General features: G+C 37.8%; 2 protein-coding genes across 2 annotated transcripts in view; one reads left to right on the top strand and one right to left on the bottom strand.

Moving 5' to 3' along the window:
- The window catches only part of spryd3 (SPRY domain containing 3), a 49,833-nt gene extending 39,131 nt beyond the window's left edge, over positions 1-10,702 (bottom strand). The window contains exons 1-6 of the mRNA XM_014991917.2: positions 10,527-10,702; positions 9,337-9,464; positions 8,085-8,160; positions 4,345-4,469; positions 2,467-2,602; positions 1,151-1,339 (exon numbers count right to left, since the gene is read on the bottom strand). Coding sequence (XP_014847403.1) covers positions 1,151-1,339; positions 2,467-2,602; positions 4,345-4,469; positions 8,085-8,160; positions 9,337-9,464 — 654 coding nt within the window. The 5' untranslated portion in view covers positions 10,527-10,702. The remainder of the gene's footprint in view (positions 1-1,150; positions 1,340-2,466; positions 2,603-4,344; positions 4,470-8,084; positions 8,161-9,336; positions 9,465-10,526) is intronic.
- A 1,779-nt stretch (positions 10,703-12,481) lies between these two features.
- On the top strand, positions 12,482-18,010 carry igfbp6b (insulin-like growth factor binding protein 6b). Its single transcript, XM_014991918.2, has 4 exons — positions 12,482-13,131; positions 13,800-13,834; positions 14,401-14,520; positions 16,422-18,010. The coding sequence occupies exons 1-4, from the start codon at positions 12,795-12,797 to the stop codon at positions 16,533-16,535; spliced, it is 606 nt and encodes a 201-aa protein (XP_014847404.2). The 5' UTR covers positions 12,482-12,794; the 3' UTR covers positions 16,536-18,010.
- Positions 18,011-18,048: the final 38 nt, after the last annotated feature.

Here is an 18,048-nt window from a genome sequence, read left to right as displayed (position 1 = left end):
CATATTCAACTTTAAAAAGCTTGACAAACTCATCTGGAGGCTTTTTTTTCCCCAGATGAAACCTTTCCTGTGTACTGTTATGATCATATGTTCAAATGTTCAGTCTGAATATACACAGTTATTAGCAAAACTAAAACTACAGTGCTAAAACTAAAATGCAGATAATTTTTACACAAATTACTTTTATATTTGAACAAAAATGTATTCATAGATATTTTTCTTCTTTAAAACAAACTATGTGGCCAGTTAAACAACAATAAAAACCAAGACTTGCAATATATGGGAATATTTAAAATTATATACAATCAATACAGTTTTTATGTACAACATTAAATAAACACTATGATATAATCAATATCCACATAAAAACAAACAATATAATGAATTGGCTTTTAAGTCAGATTGTTTGCCAACATTATAATAGTGAACCTGAACGGTGATACGAGCTGATTGACAGCACAACCGAGATCACGATACATAAGACACAAAGTTTGTTTTTATGCAGCCAAATAAATCTGTTGCCATTTTAACAATCTGATGGCATTCATGTAATGTTTTAAAGCAGGATTATAATGCTGCAGCTGTTTAGCATACAGGTAATTTTTATTGTGTATAAAAACAGTCTCTAAATTTTATCATTTTATTATTTTTTTCAATTTACTTTATAATTCATTGTAGCTATTTATTTGCTTAAAGTCCATTTGTTTCAGTTAATATTGTTTATTACCTTTTTTTTTTTTTTACAGAATCTTGACTTTTTTCTCAGAATTCTGAATTTTTTCTCAGAATTCTGACTTTAATTTCTGAATTTTTACTTTAATTTCACAAATGTATTTTTCTCAGAATTCTGACCTTTTTTCTCAGAAAAAGTCAGATTTCTGAGATTAACGTCAGAATTAATTTAAATTACTAAACTCTGTGATTAAATGTGATTAATTTAGTCAAATAATTTGTTTATGACTCAGAATAAAAGGTCTAGGACTTTCATCTATGCTTCAGATGGAGCATTATAGTGGAGTAACGCTCCACTTGTGAAAGTAAATCTTTTGACAATTAGACAATAATTATTCAGAGACACTGCTGGACAGAAATGATTAAAATCCATAAAAAAATAAAGGAAGTTCAACAGACGGCGTTTTCTGTTTCCTACCATGCCGCTGACTCTGACGTCATGGAGCCGTCCCCAGTCATCTTCATGGCTGTCAACCATCATCATGGTATCATCCTCCTCTAAGAGCCACTCCGCCCGCAGGTCGACCTTCACCTCCTCCCCCATGGAGTGCATACCTACAGCCGGGTAAAGGCCCTCAGACGACACAGGAACCTCTACTGAACCCACCTGGACAAGACAGACAGGAAATAAACTTAAAAAGCGTCTGATAAATCAATAAAAACAACAGATGTATAACAAAAGTGTGTATTAATTACTTTTTTATTTTAGAAAATTAAGCATTAAATGTCTTCTTTGAAATTAATTCTCATTTTAATTGTCTGGCATTTATATTGTCTGGCTTTATTATTAATATTCTGATAATTGTATTTGACTTTATTGTAAAATACATCTTATTCTGTGATATTAAATACATATTTTAGAAATTAAATGAGATAACAATATACATTTATGAAGGGAAAACATTTATAAACCAAAAGCCCCTCTCTATCTGTCCTTTACCATCTTTCTCTCTCTCTCTCTGTATATTCTTGGTTTTTTTTTTATCTATTTGGTATTTCCACACCTGTTAGTCCAATACATTCAGTTCGATTGGGAAACAAAATTACAACGTTTATTACATTTCCAGTTGCAGCAGTTCACTTCCACACTGCACTGTCAATAAAACCAAACTATTGAAAAATCTGTTCCCCTCCTCACCAGTGGTGGCGCTGTACCAAGCACCACTGAAGGAAATTACACAAAAACCTCTTTTTCATGAAATATAAATCAAAACGGAGTAGCATCAGATTTTAGTGGTTGAACGATTTTTCTGTTGTCTTTGACAAAAAAACCACGAGACATTTCTCCCGCTAGCGATAGACGCATGTATTTGTTTTGGTTGTATTTACCCAGAATGCCAGAAGTCCATTTTCCGTTCACATAAACATTCAAACTGCATCAGAGTTCACTTCAACTGAACCCAGATCTGGGTTTGTAGGCGGACCAGAGTTCACATTTTTGGTTCGCATCAGAGTTTGATTACGCCTTAATGAATCTGACTTTCTAGGCAAACAAACTAGAGTCGGATTAAAGTGGATCAAAAATGGCAGCTGTGAAAATAACCTAACAAAATCAGGAAAATAAGAGTAAAGAATCTAGATTCTCCTTTAATATATAGTTGGTATAAGCTAAAATAGATAGAAATGTCTCTTTAATGCATTTACTTATACCAAGAGAGTATAATTTAGTAATATTTAATGTTCATTTGTTTCATGCAGACATTGCAAACATTGAAAGCCTTGGGGAAAACTCACCTCTCTGCCATTTTTGGTGAAGAAGACAGTAATAAGACCAGCTTCTGTGTTTTCTGAGTGTATGCCGCAGCCAATGCGGTCACCACGAGCGCATTTTGGCCCAAACTGCTTTCCAACAGGGTTACCATTATACAGCCTGTAAGACAAACACATTAAATAAATAAATCCAGTTAAGAACAGAACTGATAACTAATTCTGGTTCTCACTTTACATGTAAAAGCTGACTGAAAAAAACAAACAAGGAAGCCCAGCAAATAATTGAGGGTTCAGAGCCAGACTGATAAGGAGGTTTTAAAACAATTGGGTACTCTTTCATCTGTATTCCTATAATCTTCTGTTGCATGTGGAGGATGCGTCATGAGTCAATGTCCCCCGTCTGGTCTGGACAGACTGCTCATAGATCATTACAAGGAGCTGCTTTTCACCCTACAGCTGTCTGCGCCAGAAAAACAGGCTTAGTTTTCAGTTTTACACAACGGCTGCCAAACTCTGCTAACATCATGAATCTGACTAAGCTCTCTAATAAACTGTGAAGCACCTCAAACTGCAAACAGCTGGTGGGCCACAGAGGTTTAGTCTCTGTGGGGTCAGACAGGGTCATGAAACTAGTCTGCATCCAACAGAAGGAGAAAACACTAAAGCTGCAACTGACAATTATTGTAATAATTGATTATGACAAAAAGAATTGGCACACACTGCAGATTTTTCATTTAACCACTTAACCATTTAAAAGATGCAAATAAACAATTCAATTCCTTTTTAAAATAAGAAAATAAACTTTTGTTCTTCCCTAAAAAGCAACAAGGCATTCCTTTAGTGAATTCTTTATCATTTGTAACAAAGAATAAATCTGCATCAAGTCTGGGGTTCTTTCCTCAAAACTGACTCAGCCATTTAAACAATCCTGCTAGAGATAATAACTTAATCCTTATGTGTTAAAAGATTAAGTATTTCCTTTGTTGTAAAACCAATACCAACTATAATGGCACAAAATGGTCAGTATTCATCATTTTAACATAATTTGGTGTCGAGTTCTCATAAAATTACAATTTTATTCTCGTACTAAAAACAAACTAACAAACAAAACAACATGTTTAGTCTGGCCCTAAGCACATTTACGGTGAATGCAAAATATTTCATCTCTTCCAACATGAAATATTGTTGTACATTTTGCACAAAACATTTTAAAAAGCTATATGCCCACTGAAAAAGAAGAGGCATAAGAAGCTCATAAGTTACAATTGCTTACAATTTTAAAAAGTTTTACTATGAAACATTTGCACTTTAAAATCACACAGACTTAGTAGTTTTGATTAAATTTTACTAATACAGTTAAAAACTGAAGTTGGAAGTTGAGACTTGCTTTTTGAAACATTATAAATGAAAATCAACATTTTGATGTGTAACGATAACACTTGACAAAATATAAAGATTCAGTTACCCACTGAATGTTCTGTGACTTTGTATTTTTATGATGTAAAGCACTTTGAACTGCCTTGTTGCTGAAATGTGCTACACAAATAAACTTGATTGATTGACTTAGAACAGTAAATCAATCTGCAATAATTTAATGTTTAAATTGTTGCAGCTCAATTTATTAATCTGTTTTAATAATCAGGTCATATTATGCTGGTGCCAGTGAATTGTAGAGATAAACCATTAAACATTATGAGATTATAAACAGTATTGCAATTTATGATCCCTTGGGGAGGCATCGCAGAAAATAAGTGAGAAACATCGGTTAAGAATCACAGCGTCAAAGCGCTGAAGGATTACTGGTGTATTTTTGTGGATGTACAGCAGGAAAATGAGTTCGTCTAAGCTGATGCAGGAACCAAATGCTCCTCCGCTGGGTAAGGAGATCTGTGGTCGACTTACTTGCCGTTGTCAGCATGGTAAGCTACAGAGTATGGCAGCCAGCCAGGCTGGTGGTCCAGCCTGTAGAATTTAGGCACCAGGCCCACCGCGATGGTTCCCCTCACTCCTGTGTCCACTATTGTTACCTACAGATGCACGAAAAGATGGCACCAATTAAAGGTAATTTATTTCACAAATACAATTCAGGCTTGCTTGCAAACAGTTGGAAATGGATATTTAAATACAAATAAGACACAAAAACCATTCTCTTCTGTCTTTCTCAAACCATTTCCATTGGTAAAACATTAGAATAGAGCTGCAATGATTTTATTTTAGTTACTGATTAATCGGATAAAGAAATTTGCTCATTTAAGCATTTTTATACAATATTAGATATCCATAAAAAGATGCAAATAAACAAATAATTCCACTTTAAAAAAAAATTTAACATTTCATCGCCTAAAATGCAATAACACAGAATTCCTTTAGTGTCCGCTTGATCATTTGTAGCAGAAAATGCATCTGCAGCAAAAAAAAACTTCTAATATTAACATATGAAAAGTTCAGGTCTTTCTGCTTGACTTAATATCAATTCAGTGTATATTTAGAATTAACTGATTAACAACTGAGTAGCAAAAGGTGCTTATTAGTAGTTTTTAATATACTCCAGTTAACAATTAATCATTTATTGAATTAGATGATAGTTATTTCAAGAATTGATTAATCATGATAAAGTCGATTATTTGTTTTAGTTCTACATCAAAACAATTTCTATAAAAATGGTAGAAATACCTTTCACACTGTGTAAATTGTTTGCAAACTTCTTGTTTTCAACAAGTGTCCTAATCTAGTAGATTGCTGGAATTTTGGCCCATTCCTGATAGATCTACCGTACTTAAATAAAGTTCAAAGGTCACACCTTCTTAGCTCTGCCAAGACACTTTCTAATGTTAAAAAAAATTTGTGTTACAACTTTAATCTAAAAGTCAGTGAAATTCAGAGTAAGCAAAACAAAGAAGTGGCATCTTGGGATCACGAAGTCTCCATTTAGCTGACTTTCTCAGTTTCTCACTCGTCCTCTGGGTGTTTTCACACCTGATAGTCTGGTAGACTCGGTTGGATTGAGGACCAACGTTGCAACATTTGTAACATTTTCAGCTGCTGCGGTTCACTTTCATACTGCACTGCAAGCCAAACCCTTTGAGCAACTGTTCACCTCCTCGCCTGCGGGGGCGCTGCACCAAGAACCACTGAAAGAAATGACACAAAAACCTCTGAAGAAGACACTGAGCGCAACTTCCTTCTTCACAAAATTAAAACAAAAGTCATAAGATTTTTCTTTTTCTTTGGTAAAGACCACATACTATTTCTCATGCTAGTGCTAGGCTGGCTCGTTTGTTTTGCTTGTATTTATCCAGAATACCTTGCGCTGTAGTCCATTTCCTGTTTTGGGGCTGTCTCCGGTCTGCTTAATGTTCAAATATTCATTGGAATCGCACCAGCGTTCCCTTGAACCGAAACAAGACTGAGGTTTGTCAGACCAGAGTTCACTTTTTTGGTTTGATTGTGCATTCACACCTCAAGCAAACCAAACTTTCTAGGAAAACAAACTAAGAGTTTGAGGTTTTTTACGTATCTAAACCATGGACCAAAAGGTTTGGTGGTTGTTGTATCTAAGATAATTTCATTAGTAACAACATTAACAATCAGCTACCCAGATGTACAGCCAAACACTAAAATCTCATGTTCACCTTGAGAGAAACCTTGGTTTCATGGAAAATATCTAAAAAATGTATCACATGTTTGGACCTTTTCTGTCTTCACTTCTTTATTTTCAGTTTGGCACTTGAAAGAAAGTATTCGGCACACCCTGTCATAATATTTCCTTTGTCTGTATGATTTAAATAAAAGTCACAAAAACATGAAATCAATCACATACGGTGCAGGAATTTGCTGGTAATGTGCCATTAGGTTAAAATGAGCGGGGGAAAAAAACTATTAAAACAAGCGAAATGGAGCAGCTGTTCAGCAGGAATCAAAGCCTGAAGACCTGAAAAAACCAGAGGAGTACTGACAGCCGGGGTGAAACGGATTCCTTGTGAAAGCAAAACAAGGAGAAATGAGGGAAGCAGTGACGCATATGTCGACAGAAGTCTGACCTTTAGCAAAATAAATGCTCCCAAATTTCAGAGATATCTTGGAAACTGACAGCATGTGCGTCACAGAACGGAGAATAATGTAGCACAACCTCTGGGTTATGACCCAGGTAAAATCTACTTGTTCTAAATGTCAGGGAGATCCACGAAGCTCAAAATGAGACAGTCATTTGTTATCATCGTTATTGTGGGGGAAATTTGACATGTATTTAATCTACAAAAAGGTTAAATGTGACATAATAAGAGCAGTGTGTAGAAAAGATGCACAACGCCCAGTCACGAGTTATCCGACTGGTCCAACTACCACTACTGAGCCAACTTCAGCTCTATTTTAAGGTCAAAGAATCCACAGCCAATATAAATAGTTTTCCTTTTCTCTCACCCAAACATTACAGGGATGCAAATAATTAATGAACTTCCTATTAATCGTCGATTAATGGTTTATTAGATTAAATTAATTCCAATGGACTAACTTACAATGTCGCTTGCACCTTCTTTTAATGTTGTAGTTTGGCTGCCATCCAGCAGAGGGCGCCGCTGGTCATTACTAAGCAGAGCCAGTTGATACAAGATGGCGGGCGCAACAGAACGATCCAAACAGAAAATGTGGGATGGAAAATGTGCTTTATGAGGTTCTGTTTTGAAACATAAACACTCGACAAGCTCCTTAAGTTTCATATTAACAGCGCTCATTGAGCCGAGCTGCGTCTCTGTAAGTGTTTCATATATTTTATTCTTTTCATCTTTTATTTTTCTATTCAGCTGCTAAGAGGCCATGCTTTAATCACGTTAATGTGAGAAAACCACAACTTTATGTTGTCACTGTTTAATACAGCTGACAGAAAACTATAATAAAATCTAATGTTTCATTATTATTATTATTATTATTATTATTATTATTATTATTATTATTATTATTATCATCATTATTATTATTATTAAGCATGTTATGAAAATATAGGACGGTTGGCCCTCTTCGTACAAAATTAAACTCAGGTTTTTGAGTAGTAATAATCTAGTGGATTAATTGATCAACTTTCGATTAACTTATTACTTATTAATTGATGAACTTATCAATAACTTGCATCCCTATCTGTTACAGAACCGATTTCAGTTTCAGGGTTAGACATATATCTCGTTTTGGCTTAACTTTAAGTTCACATCAGGGTTAATGGAGGTCGATCCAATCAGGGTTTCCTATGATGCTCCAGACATTTCAGACATTACATGAGATGCCTTTTTAGCCACGAAATGGTCAGTGAGCGTGTGCATGAGTAATTTTAACTAAGCAAATTACAATAAAACATAAATCTCACACTCACCCATACCTAATTTGGGGTAGTGGTTTTTCAATGGTGAGCTTAAACTCCTGGGGGGCTACTTTAAATTTAATATAAAGCTGAGAAAAAAATGCCAAAAATTGGACTGTAATGATTAAAATTGCTTGTTGGATGGAAAAGCATTCCTGGGCATAACCAGGGATGATGGTGTGGGGAATGTGGCTCGCCATACCATGCATCAATTGGAATTACAGCAAATTAAACATAAACTAAAGTGATCAGTTCACATCTGGCAGCTCAGTCGCAACACATCAAGGTGCCTCACCTCAAAGTAGCAATTTCCCTTTGATAAAGGATGGCCAGCCACATAGCAACCCACTTCCTCAGAGTTCCCTTGGTAACTACAGGGAGGAAATTACAGGTTAACAATAGGCCCAGTTTCTGTTTGAGCTAAACATCAGCTCACTGAAAACCCTTGATCGAAGTATATTCACCAACATGGTAGACAGATGTAATGAGAAATGGGTCTAGGAATTATTCACCAGGATGCTGATTTGAAATAATAGCCACAAACATATTTTTCACAGTCTGTTTGAAGCATTTCTTTTGCATATTAGGATTTACTGGTCTACTGTTGTTGATTTTAACTTGTAAACAAGTATTACATTACAGCAATACAGAATAAAACTTCCACTTTTCTATTTCAGAGCTTCTTAGGTTTCCAGAGACTCTGTCAGGATTCTCAGTCGCTCAAATCAGAAACCTTTGGAGACTGCTGGAGTTTTTTTTAAGAGAAATTCATGAAAGGTGTGTTTCACAAGGATTTAAAAATGAAACATAATTATTAAAACAGGAGTTTTCATTCATTTTATAGTCATTGTTACTGTTTGTATCAGACACCTTAAGACTTATAACCAGTCCTTTGTTGCAATGTTTTTGTTTAGCAATTAAGCATTTTTGATAACTTTGACAAAACTTAGTTCATCTAGCTTTCCCTAGATACATTTTTCCAAATGCATTCTAAAGCATTAATCTAGAGATTTAAAATAAAAGTTGAAAAGCAGCAACTTCTAAGATTTATAATTTTAGAATAATTGCAGTGGTACTAGGATAAAATAAAATAAACATTAGGAAGAAAAGGAGGAACACATGGGAGTCAGAAGATTCAGCCAGTTCCTTCTGATCTCTTTCCAAAAGTGTTATGTTTCTCTTGTTTATTTTTTGTCCCACCATGTTTGGACGCCCAAGGATAACTACACAATCCTTCAAAAAGGGTTTCAGTTTTATTTACCAATCAAAGCAATAAAATTATAGGTCCAGCCAATGGCCTCCATCTTTTGTAAAAATATGGGCTCCAAAGTTTGGAAAAGTAATTCCTTAAACATGACCAAATGGGTAGAGTGGTGTATACTTTTGATAGGCCAACTAAGGTCAGCATGTTTTAAATGTTTCTTGAAACGAATCCTGATCATCATCAGTCCTGACTTCTATGTAAATGGCTATCATTAATATTCATTAAGAAGAGAGGATAAATGACCATGAAAATAATATGATTACATCTTGACAGGGAGGCTGACCTAAGTGTGTCTCCATCCTTCTGCAACCTCATGCATCGATCCTGGGCTGGGCGACCATCTTCTATGTCTCGAATTCTACGCCTCAAATTGAGAAGGCATCTGTGGTGTAAAACATTGATGTCATCCATCTGAATGAAGACCAAAGGGGAAAAAAGAATAGAAAAACAATCTGTCAGGGAGCTAGCTTCGAGATATCAACAAGCTTCATATTTCTCCATATTATTCCATAATTTTCCATGTTCAAATTTCTAGATATTTTTCCAGCATTTCAATGGAAGTCTGGACATTTGATTATAAAGCAATAACTTTGAACCTGCCTGAATAGTAGTGGAGTCTAATTATCTGTAGGTTCTACAAATACTGAAACAGCACTGTTGAAACCGTCAGCTTTATTAAAAAAAACTGTTTGACAATTCAAAGAAGGAACAGAATATCCTAGGCAAAATATAGATTCTCTTGTACAATTCTATACTTTCATAAAAATTTTAGTTTTAGTGTATCAACTTACTTATAGTACAAACATGTTGTAAAACACCCTTTTTCTTTTTTTATGAATCAGTGAGTCAGAAAAACAATACTGAGGAGGAAAATGGGACTATAGAGCAAGTAGAACTGTTGTTGCAGCAAGAAGGTCCTACATATTCAAAAGTCTAAATTTTGAGAAAAAAGAAAAAAAATTACCCATCTCCCCACCTCCACCCCCCTCAGAATTTAGATTGTAATCTCAGAAATTTGGCTTTGTTCTCAAATTTATTTATTAATTATTTTTTTAAGTCTGACTTAATTGTTTTTTCAGTGACCCTAATCCTCTTCCGTAGTTTAAACCCTCCACAAATATTAACAGTGGAAACGTGAAATTTGACGGTGAGAAGGGGGCGTGTCTCTGTTTACATCCGACAGCCAGCATCCTCTACCAGCTGACCATCAGAAATAAAAACACGACAATTTATATTTAATCATCTAACACCATTATTCAACCGGATAGCATCTCAAACAGACAGCTAACGGCTCCTCGGTGGCGGAAGAATGGAGAACTTAGTGAAGCTAAATCAGGGTTAGCATCGTTAGCGGTTAGCATGGTGCGGTCTGGTTCTCCGTAAGAAACCAAAATTACAGATAAAATATATCCAAAGCAGAAAACCGTTCTCCACACCGTCAGGCGTTCGGGTAACGGTGAGTGTGTCGCTTACCTGTGCGCAGTTAATGAGGACAGAGACTTACTGCCGTCCATCGGCTAACCTTAGCATCACTCTAAACTTTGGAAACTGGAGTTCGGCGCTTCCCACTGACGTCACGGTCTCCTTCTTTTCAACAGCCAATAGGAGCACGAGTTGAGAAACCGTGTGAAGGGTTTGACCAATCATGACTCCCGGATGAGTGTGTATGCGACACTCTGGGTTCATCCTGATTTCATCTGATGGAGACAAAAAAAATCCTGATATTTATCACTATTATGAATTATTTCCTTCTCCACATTTTTGTTTCGACCAGTTTGCTTCAATAATGGCATTTTATGATCACTGGAGGTTTAATTACCTAAAATGCATTATTAATAAAGCAATTATAACAGTAATTGGGGTTGCTTTAAACCAGATGGTTAGAGTGGGAATTTTTTTTGTTGTTTTTTAAAACAGAGAAAAGAAATACTTTTTGAGCCAGATGGGGTTAGACTGGAACCAGAGAGAGACTGAACAAGGAAGAAAAAAGAATAATCCAAAGCAGAGTGGAAAAGAAGGCCCCTGCTGGTCTGGCAAGAACTGTGGAACATTCTCCTGATATGAGCCCTGCAGAAGCTTGAGAACTGATGGGAACACAAGGCGGCAGGTGATTTGTGCACTGCATGCCAAACATAATGCGGACACCAGGCGGCTGATGGTGAGGCAGATTTCATCCCCATGGAGCCCAGTGTTTCAGCAGGAACAGGTCAGTCATTGAGTCACTGCGCTCTGCTGGATCCATAGGACCAACGCCTGGCATCGAGTCTAACCCTTAACTTTCAGAATGTTTTATTTTCATGCTGTGTCATGGCAAAGCTGCTTAATACAGGGTGTTACTGCCAAAGGATCCACTTTGTCAACTTTTCCTTTCGAGCATCATAACTTTAATGTTTTTAACTGAAGAACTTTTACCATGTAACAAGGATATTTGAGACGGAAATATCTTGGCTGCAAATGTCATGCAAAATCTTTCTCACAAAATCGCAATTGATTTCCAGGTTTATTGTGAAGCAAAGTTTGTGTCTTTCTGCATCAGATAAGAATCTTGTTGTATGTCAGTTTTGATGCAGTCGATCTATAACTGCATGGCAGTTGAAAGAGTCAGAATCAGTTGCTGCAAGATAAGAATCTGCATTAAAAACTGTGTGTACAATCCAAACTAATTGCTTTGCATGTTATTGTTTTAAATTATCTTGTGTACATTTTTGCAGAAATGACTCTGCTTTCCTATTACATTTGGAGCTGTAGCTGTATATGAATCAGATCTGTTTGTTTTGCATGGTGCTCTGGGATTATAACTGATGTAAATTGGCAGTATATAAATAAAACAGCATTGAATCCTTTTAATTCTGCTTTCAGCTGCAGGGACACTGCTGTTTAAAACTGAAGCTACATTTAGTGGTTTGCAAAGCTTCACTGCTCCCCAGGATGCATTTAATCTTCTCGATTACAGTTTAAGAGTTAACTTATATCAGTACGTGAACGTCTGAGTCGTTAAGTCACTGTTCTGTAAAGTCCTAAACATAAAGATTGTTAGGGATTATTACATTTGTGGAGCTCAGTTACATGTTTAGACAGGAAATCTTACAGAGGATTCCACCGCGGGAAAAAAACTTAGAGTTGGATATGCATTTTGCAGTGGGGGAACAGCATTGCAGTGGACGCCCATGTGCTGAACATTTATATTTGTTACCATGGCGAACCTTCAAGATGGATCTTTGACACTGAAATTAAAGTACATAGAACTGACCAAGTGATTCTGGACGTGTTGACGGAGCAGATTAGCATGAATGGTGATTGGGTGGAGAGATTCTGATAATTTCTAAAAGGAATATAATCCACCCTTCCTTTACTCCCCCCTCCTTCTCTCTCTCTTTTTCTCTCTCTTCCTCTCTCTCTCTCTCTTTGAGTCCCAGCCCCTGAAGGTGTCATAACTGTGCTCTCTCTCCCTCTCTCTCACTCACTCACTCACTCACTCACTCCCGATCACCGCCTTTCAGATCTTTAAAAGCTGGCGCTTTGCTGTGTCTCTCTCAATCTCCATTTGTGTCCTCTGGCACTGCAGGGGGACTCAGCCGGCAAAGCGCCAAGGAAATCTACTGTTTTAGGAGCAGGAAACGGACGCAGGAAAGCAGGGGGAAAAAAAAAAAAAGACAAGAGTGATATACATCCAGAAATAGCATCGGCCACATTTAACTGACAGGGAGTGACAGTGTGCAGAACCTGAGACCTGAACAGAAGATGCCTCTCCTTTCTAACTTAACGGCTGTTGTGTTGCTGCTGATCGCCCACTGCGGATCCTGGGCCGGGGGAAGCCGCTGGGGGCCCTTCAAGGTCTGTCCCTCCTGCAAGGACCCCCTGGGGGCGGGCCGGCCCCCAAGGGACCACGACGTCGCCGGCAGCACGACAGTTTTGGCCCAGGGGGAGCCGTGTGGCGTGTACACCTTGAGCTGTGCCAAGGGGCTCCGCTGCGTGCCCCCACCCAGGGAGCACAGCCCCCTGCAGGCTCTGTTGCAGGGACGAGGCGTTTGCGCCAAGCACATCAGAACTAGTCCCACCGAGAGGCCCCACCCCACAGGTAAGACACAAGTGCATGAAATCACATAAAGACTCAGCTTGACATTTAGTGTTATATTACAATGGATACTGCACGCATTTCTGCAGACTCGCTCTTTTATTGCATGCATGTGATGCTGTGTCACCAGTTAGTGTCTAGCCAACGCATCTCTGGAATCACTATAGATAGAAACTCATTCATGATTCTGCTGCTTTGCAGAAACTATTACACTCTTGGTTCAGTTTCAGCATCAGTTTGCCTGTAAAGATGTAAATGCTTGCATTTATTTAAATAATTTTAGGGTTATTTTTTTAGCTGTAACACATCCAGATGTATCATCCATTGCCAATGCCAGGGCTCATGACAAAGATTTGTCCTACAACTCAGCCTCTCCATAGGGAATTCGGATGGAATGTGAAACTGTCACAGTGTCACCTACATCCTGATCAGGCTGCTATTTATTGCAGTGATCACCATCTGCTGTTCAAACTGAGATACTGCGATTAACCGGCATGAAAAAAGGGAGCGTACTGATGGTAATCAGTGCTCAGTCACAGCTGGAGGTCTTCAGCAGACTTGTTTAGCGCAAAGATGCAGCAGTCCATCGCAAATTGTAAAATAAATTGATAAATGGAGAGCGCTGCTGTTTTAATGTCACATTCTCATCATGGCGTTTCCTTTCCTCCCAGGTCCACATCCCTCACACTTTGGCGACCTTGAAAAAGTAAGTTTAAGCCCTTCTTGTATATCTCTGCAAAGTAAAAGAAAAAAAAAGAAAGATGCAGTGCAATTCATTTCCTCACGGATCCGCTGCTGTTCAGGGTGTTGCAGCGACATGTACACACGCTGCTCACACGCCATGCATTATGGTGCATGATGTGTGTGCTGCTATGCGGCAGAACTAATTGAGCATGATGTGAATCGGGAAAGTTTGGACTCGGCTGCTGCAGGCACAGATTTATTTCAAACAGAAGAGAAGTCTGTATGTTCAGAAGTGGTGTGTGTGTTGCTGAAAGAGATGACACAGTCACATTTCACACCAGAAAATGCACAGTCATTTCTGTGACCTGAAAAGCTGAAGCATTGTATAACAAAACGTTATATAATGTGACACAATATGTGACATCTGATACACATAAATGATCCTGCTTGTTACGATGTAAAACGGCTGCTAATCCAACACCGACGGAGGATTTCTGAGGGGAGCCAGCAGCTTTTAAATGCCACCCAGGTTCTGTCTTTGCCTCCCTGGGGCTTTTAAAGTCGCCCTCTGCATTGCTCTTTTTCCAGGCACCCTGTCGCAAGCTGCTCAACAGCGTCTTGAGAGGACTGGAGCTGACGGTCTTCCAGTCTGACCGCGACATCTACATTCCCAACTGTGACACTCGGGGCTTCTACAGGAAAAAGCAGGTAAAGGTTTCTAGGTCTTTACTCTGTTCAGTGTTTCACAATTTGCATGAGTGCATGGGGGATTTTTTTTTTGTTATTTTACTCATTTTTACCCTAAATAAAATCCAGTAAAACCATTTATATGTGTGCAAACATGGTAGATGCAGCATCACGCTGTGGGGGGGATGCTGGAAATCCTAAGCAACTTAAAATAATGGAAATAACCACATTCATGTTTTGCAAATGGCCCAGTCAAAGTCCAGACCTAAATCCAAGTGAGGTAATGCTTTAAAAATGAGTATCAACACAGAGGTTCCAAACTTTTCCATGTCATTTCCCTCAAAACTGCATTAGCTTCTGACTGGAGATCCCCTTTGCAAATCCACAGACAATGCTGCTGCAAAATATTTAAATTAACATCAATTTTCAGAATTCTTTGTTCCTCGCTTTTATTCACTATCTGTTTAATGCTGCCTCACATCTTCTGATTTTAGTCGGCCGTGAGTTATTGAGGTTTTTTCCAGAGGCATTCTCCACAGCAGGGCTGCTGGACGGTTCCTTCTGCCTGTTTCTTGTCAGAAGCTTTTCCATTTCATGCTGCTACGCTAGCTGGAACAGCAAAGCAGCTTAATTTTGAGCCAGTCAGAAGGATACGCAGTGTAAATAACATTTCAATGTTATATTAATTTACATTTTATAATTATGATTAAAAAACAGGTCAGAAATTATAGGTGACCCTTCAACTTTCTGAGCTTATCTAGCGCCCTCTTGTGGCCCAACCTTGAAAAACAAAACTCATCTAATGGAAGGAAGGATGGGAGAAACCTTGCAGTATTGATTATACAAAGTGTTGACTCGGACAGGCTTAACACAACTGCATGCCACACTTTTAAGATTTTCCATTGCTTTTTTTTGTCAGACCGTCTGGTAAATCATCATTAAGTTTCATTTAAAAAGTCTTTAATTGTCCTAAGTTCATTGAGAAAAAAATGACTTTAAATTTGTTATTCATAGCTCTTAAATTTTGTTGTTGAAGGCCTATTTAATCTAAAATATTCTATCTAGTTTTATTTATTTTTCCTTGCGGGTCTTTACTATTACCCAAATCTTTGAGTAACTGAAACATTTTCACTACATTCTGTGACTCGAGGCAGTAGCAGCTACCGCTAGCTAGATAGGGTAAAACCTAATTAGCTTCTTTACCACCATCATGGCTAAATGCAGGTTTACTTATGTTGCCAGCCCATATGATTTATTTATTTAAGATTTTTTTCTTTTGTACATTTCAGTAGTGATGCAAATCTTCAAGCTTATGTAACATTCACATTTTGAACATTTTTGTACTTCCATTTGGGTCTCAACAGCTTCTAAAAATAGTTCAAGTGCTTAAAAAAAGTCATCCAGCTGTTTTTGTTTTAGTTGATGTTTTTTGAAGTATGGAAAACAAGCCGTTTCAAAAAAACCTCCTGATTGTTGAGTCATACTGTGCCGTTACCTAGCAACCGCAGCCGAGTTCTGCCCATCACCTAGCAACCGTATCTGAGCTCCAGCACGCTTAGTCAGCTGGTTTAACCACTTTATGCTCTGGAAAATGGCTGCTGGAAACATCTTGGAAACCACCAGCTACATTTCTGTTGGTTGTGCAGGAGGCTCTACTAAAGCTTTTCAAAGATGGACGGTTGTAGAATTGCGCTTCTTTCTTCAGCTATTTTCACACGAGAATGTAAATGTTTTGTATAACTTATAACTGATAGACCTGTTCAAGGAAGGCACCATTAATTTTTTTTTTTTCTAATGGCCTTAATAAAGGTCTTAAAACGTCTTACACTTGATTTGGTGAAACCTTCAGAAACCCTGTAAATTCCAAAGAAAATACATGAAAAAGTACATTTTTGTGTCCATTTCTTTCTCTCTCCTCATAGTGCCGCTCCTCCAAGGGCATGCAGCGTGGCCACTGCTGGTGCGTAGACGAGCTTGGTGCACCCGTGCCTTCCCGTGCCAGAGAGGACGGCACTTTACCATGCGATGGGGCGTGAGGGACGCGTCTGCCCGACTGCTCTGAGCCTGGAGAAGGAGAAGAAGGAGGAGGTGGTGGTGGTTGATGGGTGGAGGAGCTGGAGCACCGGGAGAAGAGGGCGGGTGGCTTTAGCATGTGCTAGACACTGCCTGGACAGGAGGTAACAGGGATAAACCACTCCCTATGGGGAAAATACACATTCATGCCCTCTCTTTCGCTCTGTTTCTTGTCTCTTGCAGCAAGATACTCTCTTTTATGGTCAAGCATCAGCAACAGTAACATCTGCCTGAATGTCAAACAGCTGCAGCAGCGTCCTCTGCCTCGTCTCGGTGACATGCTGCATGCTCGTGTTAACGCTCCGTGAACTGCCTCAGCGATGATTTAAAAACAAAACAAAAACAAAAACAGCCACCGTATTCCCTGACTCTTGTCCCGGCTTTTCTCCTCTTTTTCTTCCTTTTTCACTTTTTAGGGATAGCTGACACTGCCTGTGTTTGTTCTGATCTCAGTGGGCTGAAATACTGTTACACAGGTGATGTGACACAAAAACGTCTCGAAAAAAAAAATTTAAATTAAAAATGTGTCTCCCTCACCGTCCTCTTTCTCCCGCTCTCCAAAGATACACTGATATCGCCATAAATGACAGAAAAATACTTCTTTTTTTTATTATTAACTTATTTTTGATTATGTATTGCCATCAATTACTGCTTGAATCCTATAGTATCAAATATATATAGATATACAAATACATGTCAAGTCAGAAAAAATATCTATAAGAGTGCATTGGTTCATTCTGACTGCCTATCAGTTGTTTCTTTGTACATATGTTTCATTTTTGTGGTGAAGTGGCAGACAAAAAGCTTACAGCTGTTACTCTTTTAAAAAAAGTTGTAAGGCATATTTTTCTACACGTCAGTATAATATTTTATATATATAGATAAATATATATATGAATTGTTGATTTATTTAATGAAGCTACAATACAATGCCATGTATTTTTATATTGACAGCAGTTTCTTATTTAAATACAGAGATTATTTTATTTCATGTCGGGGTGAAGACGCCTTTTTGGACCACAATGCATTCATTAGAGCTCCATTCAACTGCTGTACATGACATGTAACGGTTATAACTCATGTTTACCTCTTAATTTTTCCCTTTTATTTATGTTTTTTAAGGGGTTAAGAATGAGAATGATTATTCTTTGTTTTATTTTGGCAAGTCAAAACATATTTTTTTTATTTCAGTACAAGAAAAGAGCAGAAAAAAATAAGATTTATTAGTGTTATGGTATGTCTCTGCTGCGTCCTTGCAAAAGTCCCCCAAAATCTGTGTGCTACTAAATGAAATTAATGCTGTTTCTGACCAATCTTGTTGTGCCAGTGTGTGTGCTGTGGTGATAGGTCTCTGCACAGAGGACCTGTAAAACATTTGCAAATACAAAAATAAAACATGACAGTAAAAATGGAGAAGAATAAACATATATTAATAGAACGTCTGGTGTTGAGTGTTTTCTTTCGTTTCACCAAAGC

Source organism: Poecilia mexicana, unplaced genomic scaffold, assembly GCF_051168715.1.
Source record: "Poecilia mexicana isolate PSO_F unplaced genomic scaffold, ASM5116871v1 scaffold_7, whole genome shotgun sequence".
Taxonomy (NCBI): domain Eukaryota; kingdom Metazoa; phylum Chordata; class Actinopteri; order Cyprinodontiformes; family Poeciliidae; genus Poecilia; species Poecilia mexicana.
The sequence above is the reverse complement of the archived record's forward strand: the minus strand, read 5'-3'. Positions and strand labels throughout refer to the sequence as shown.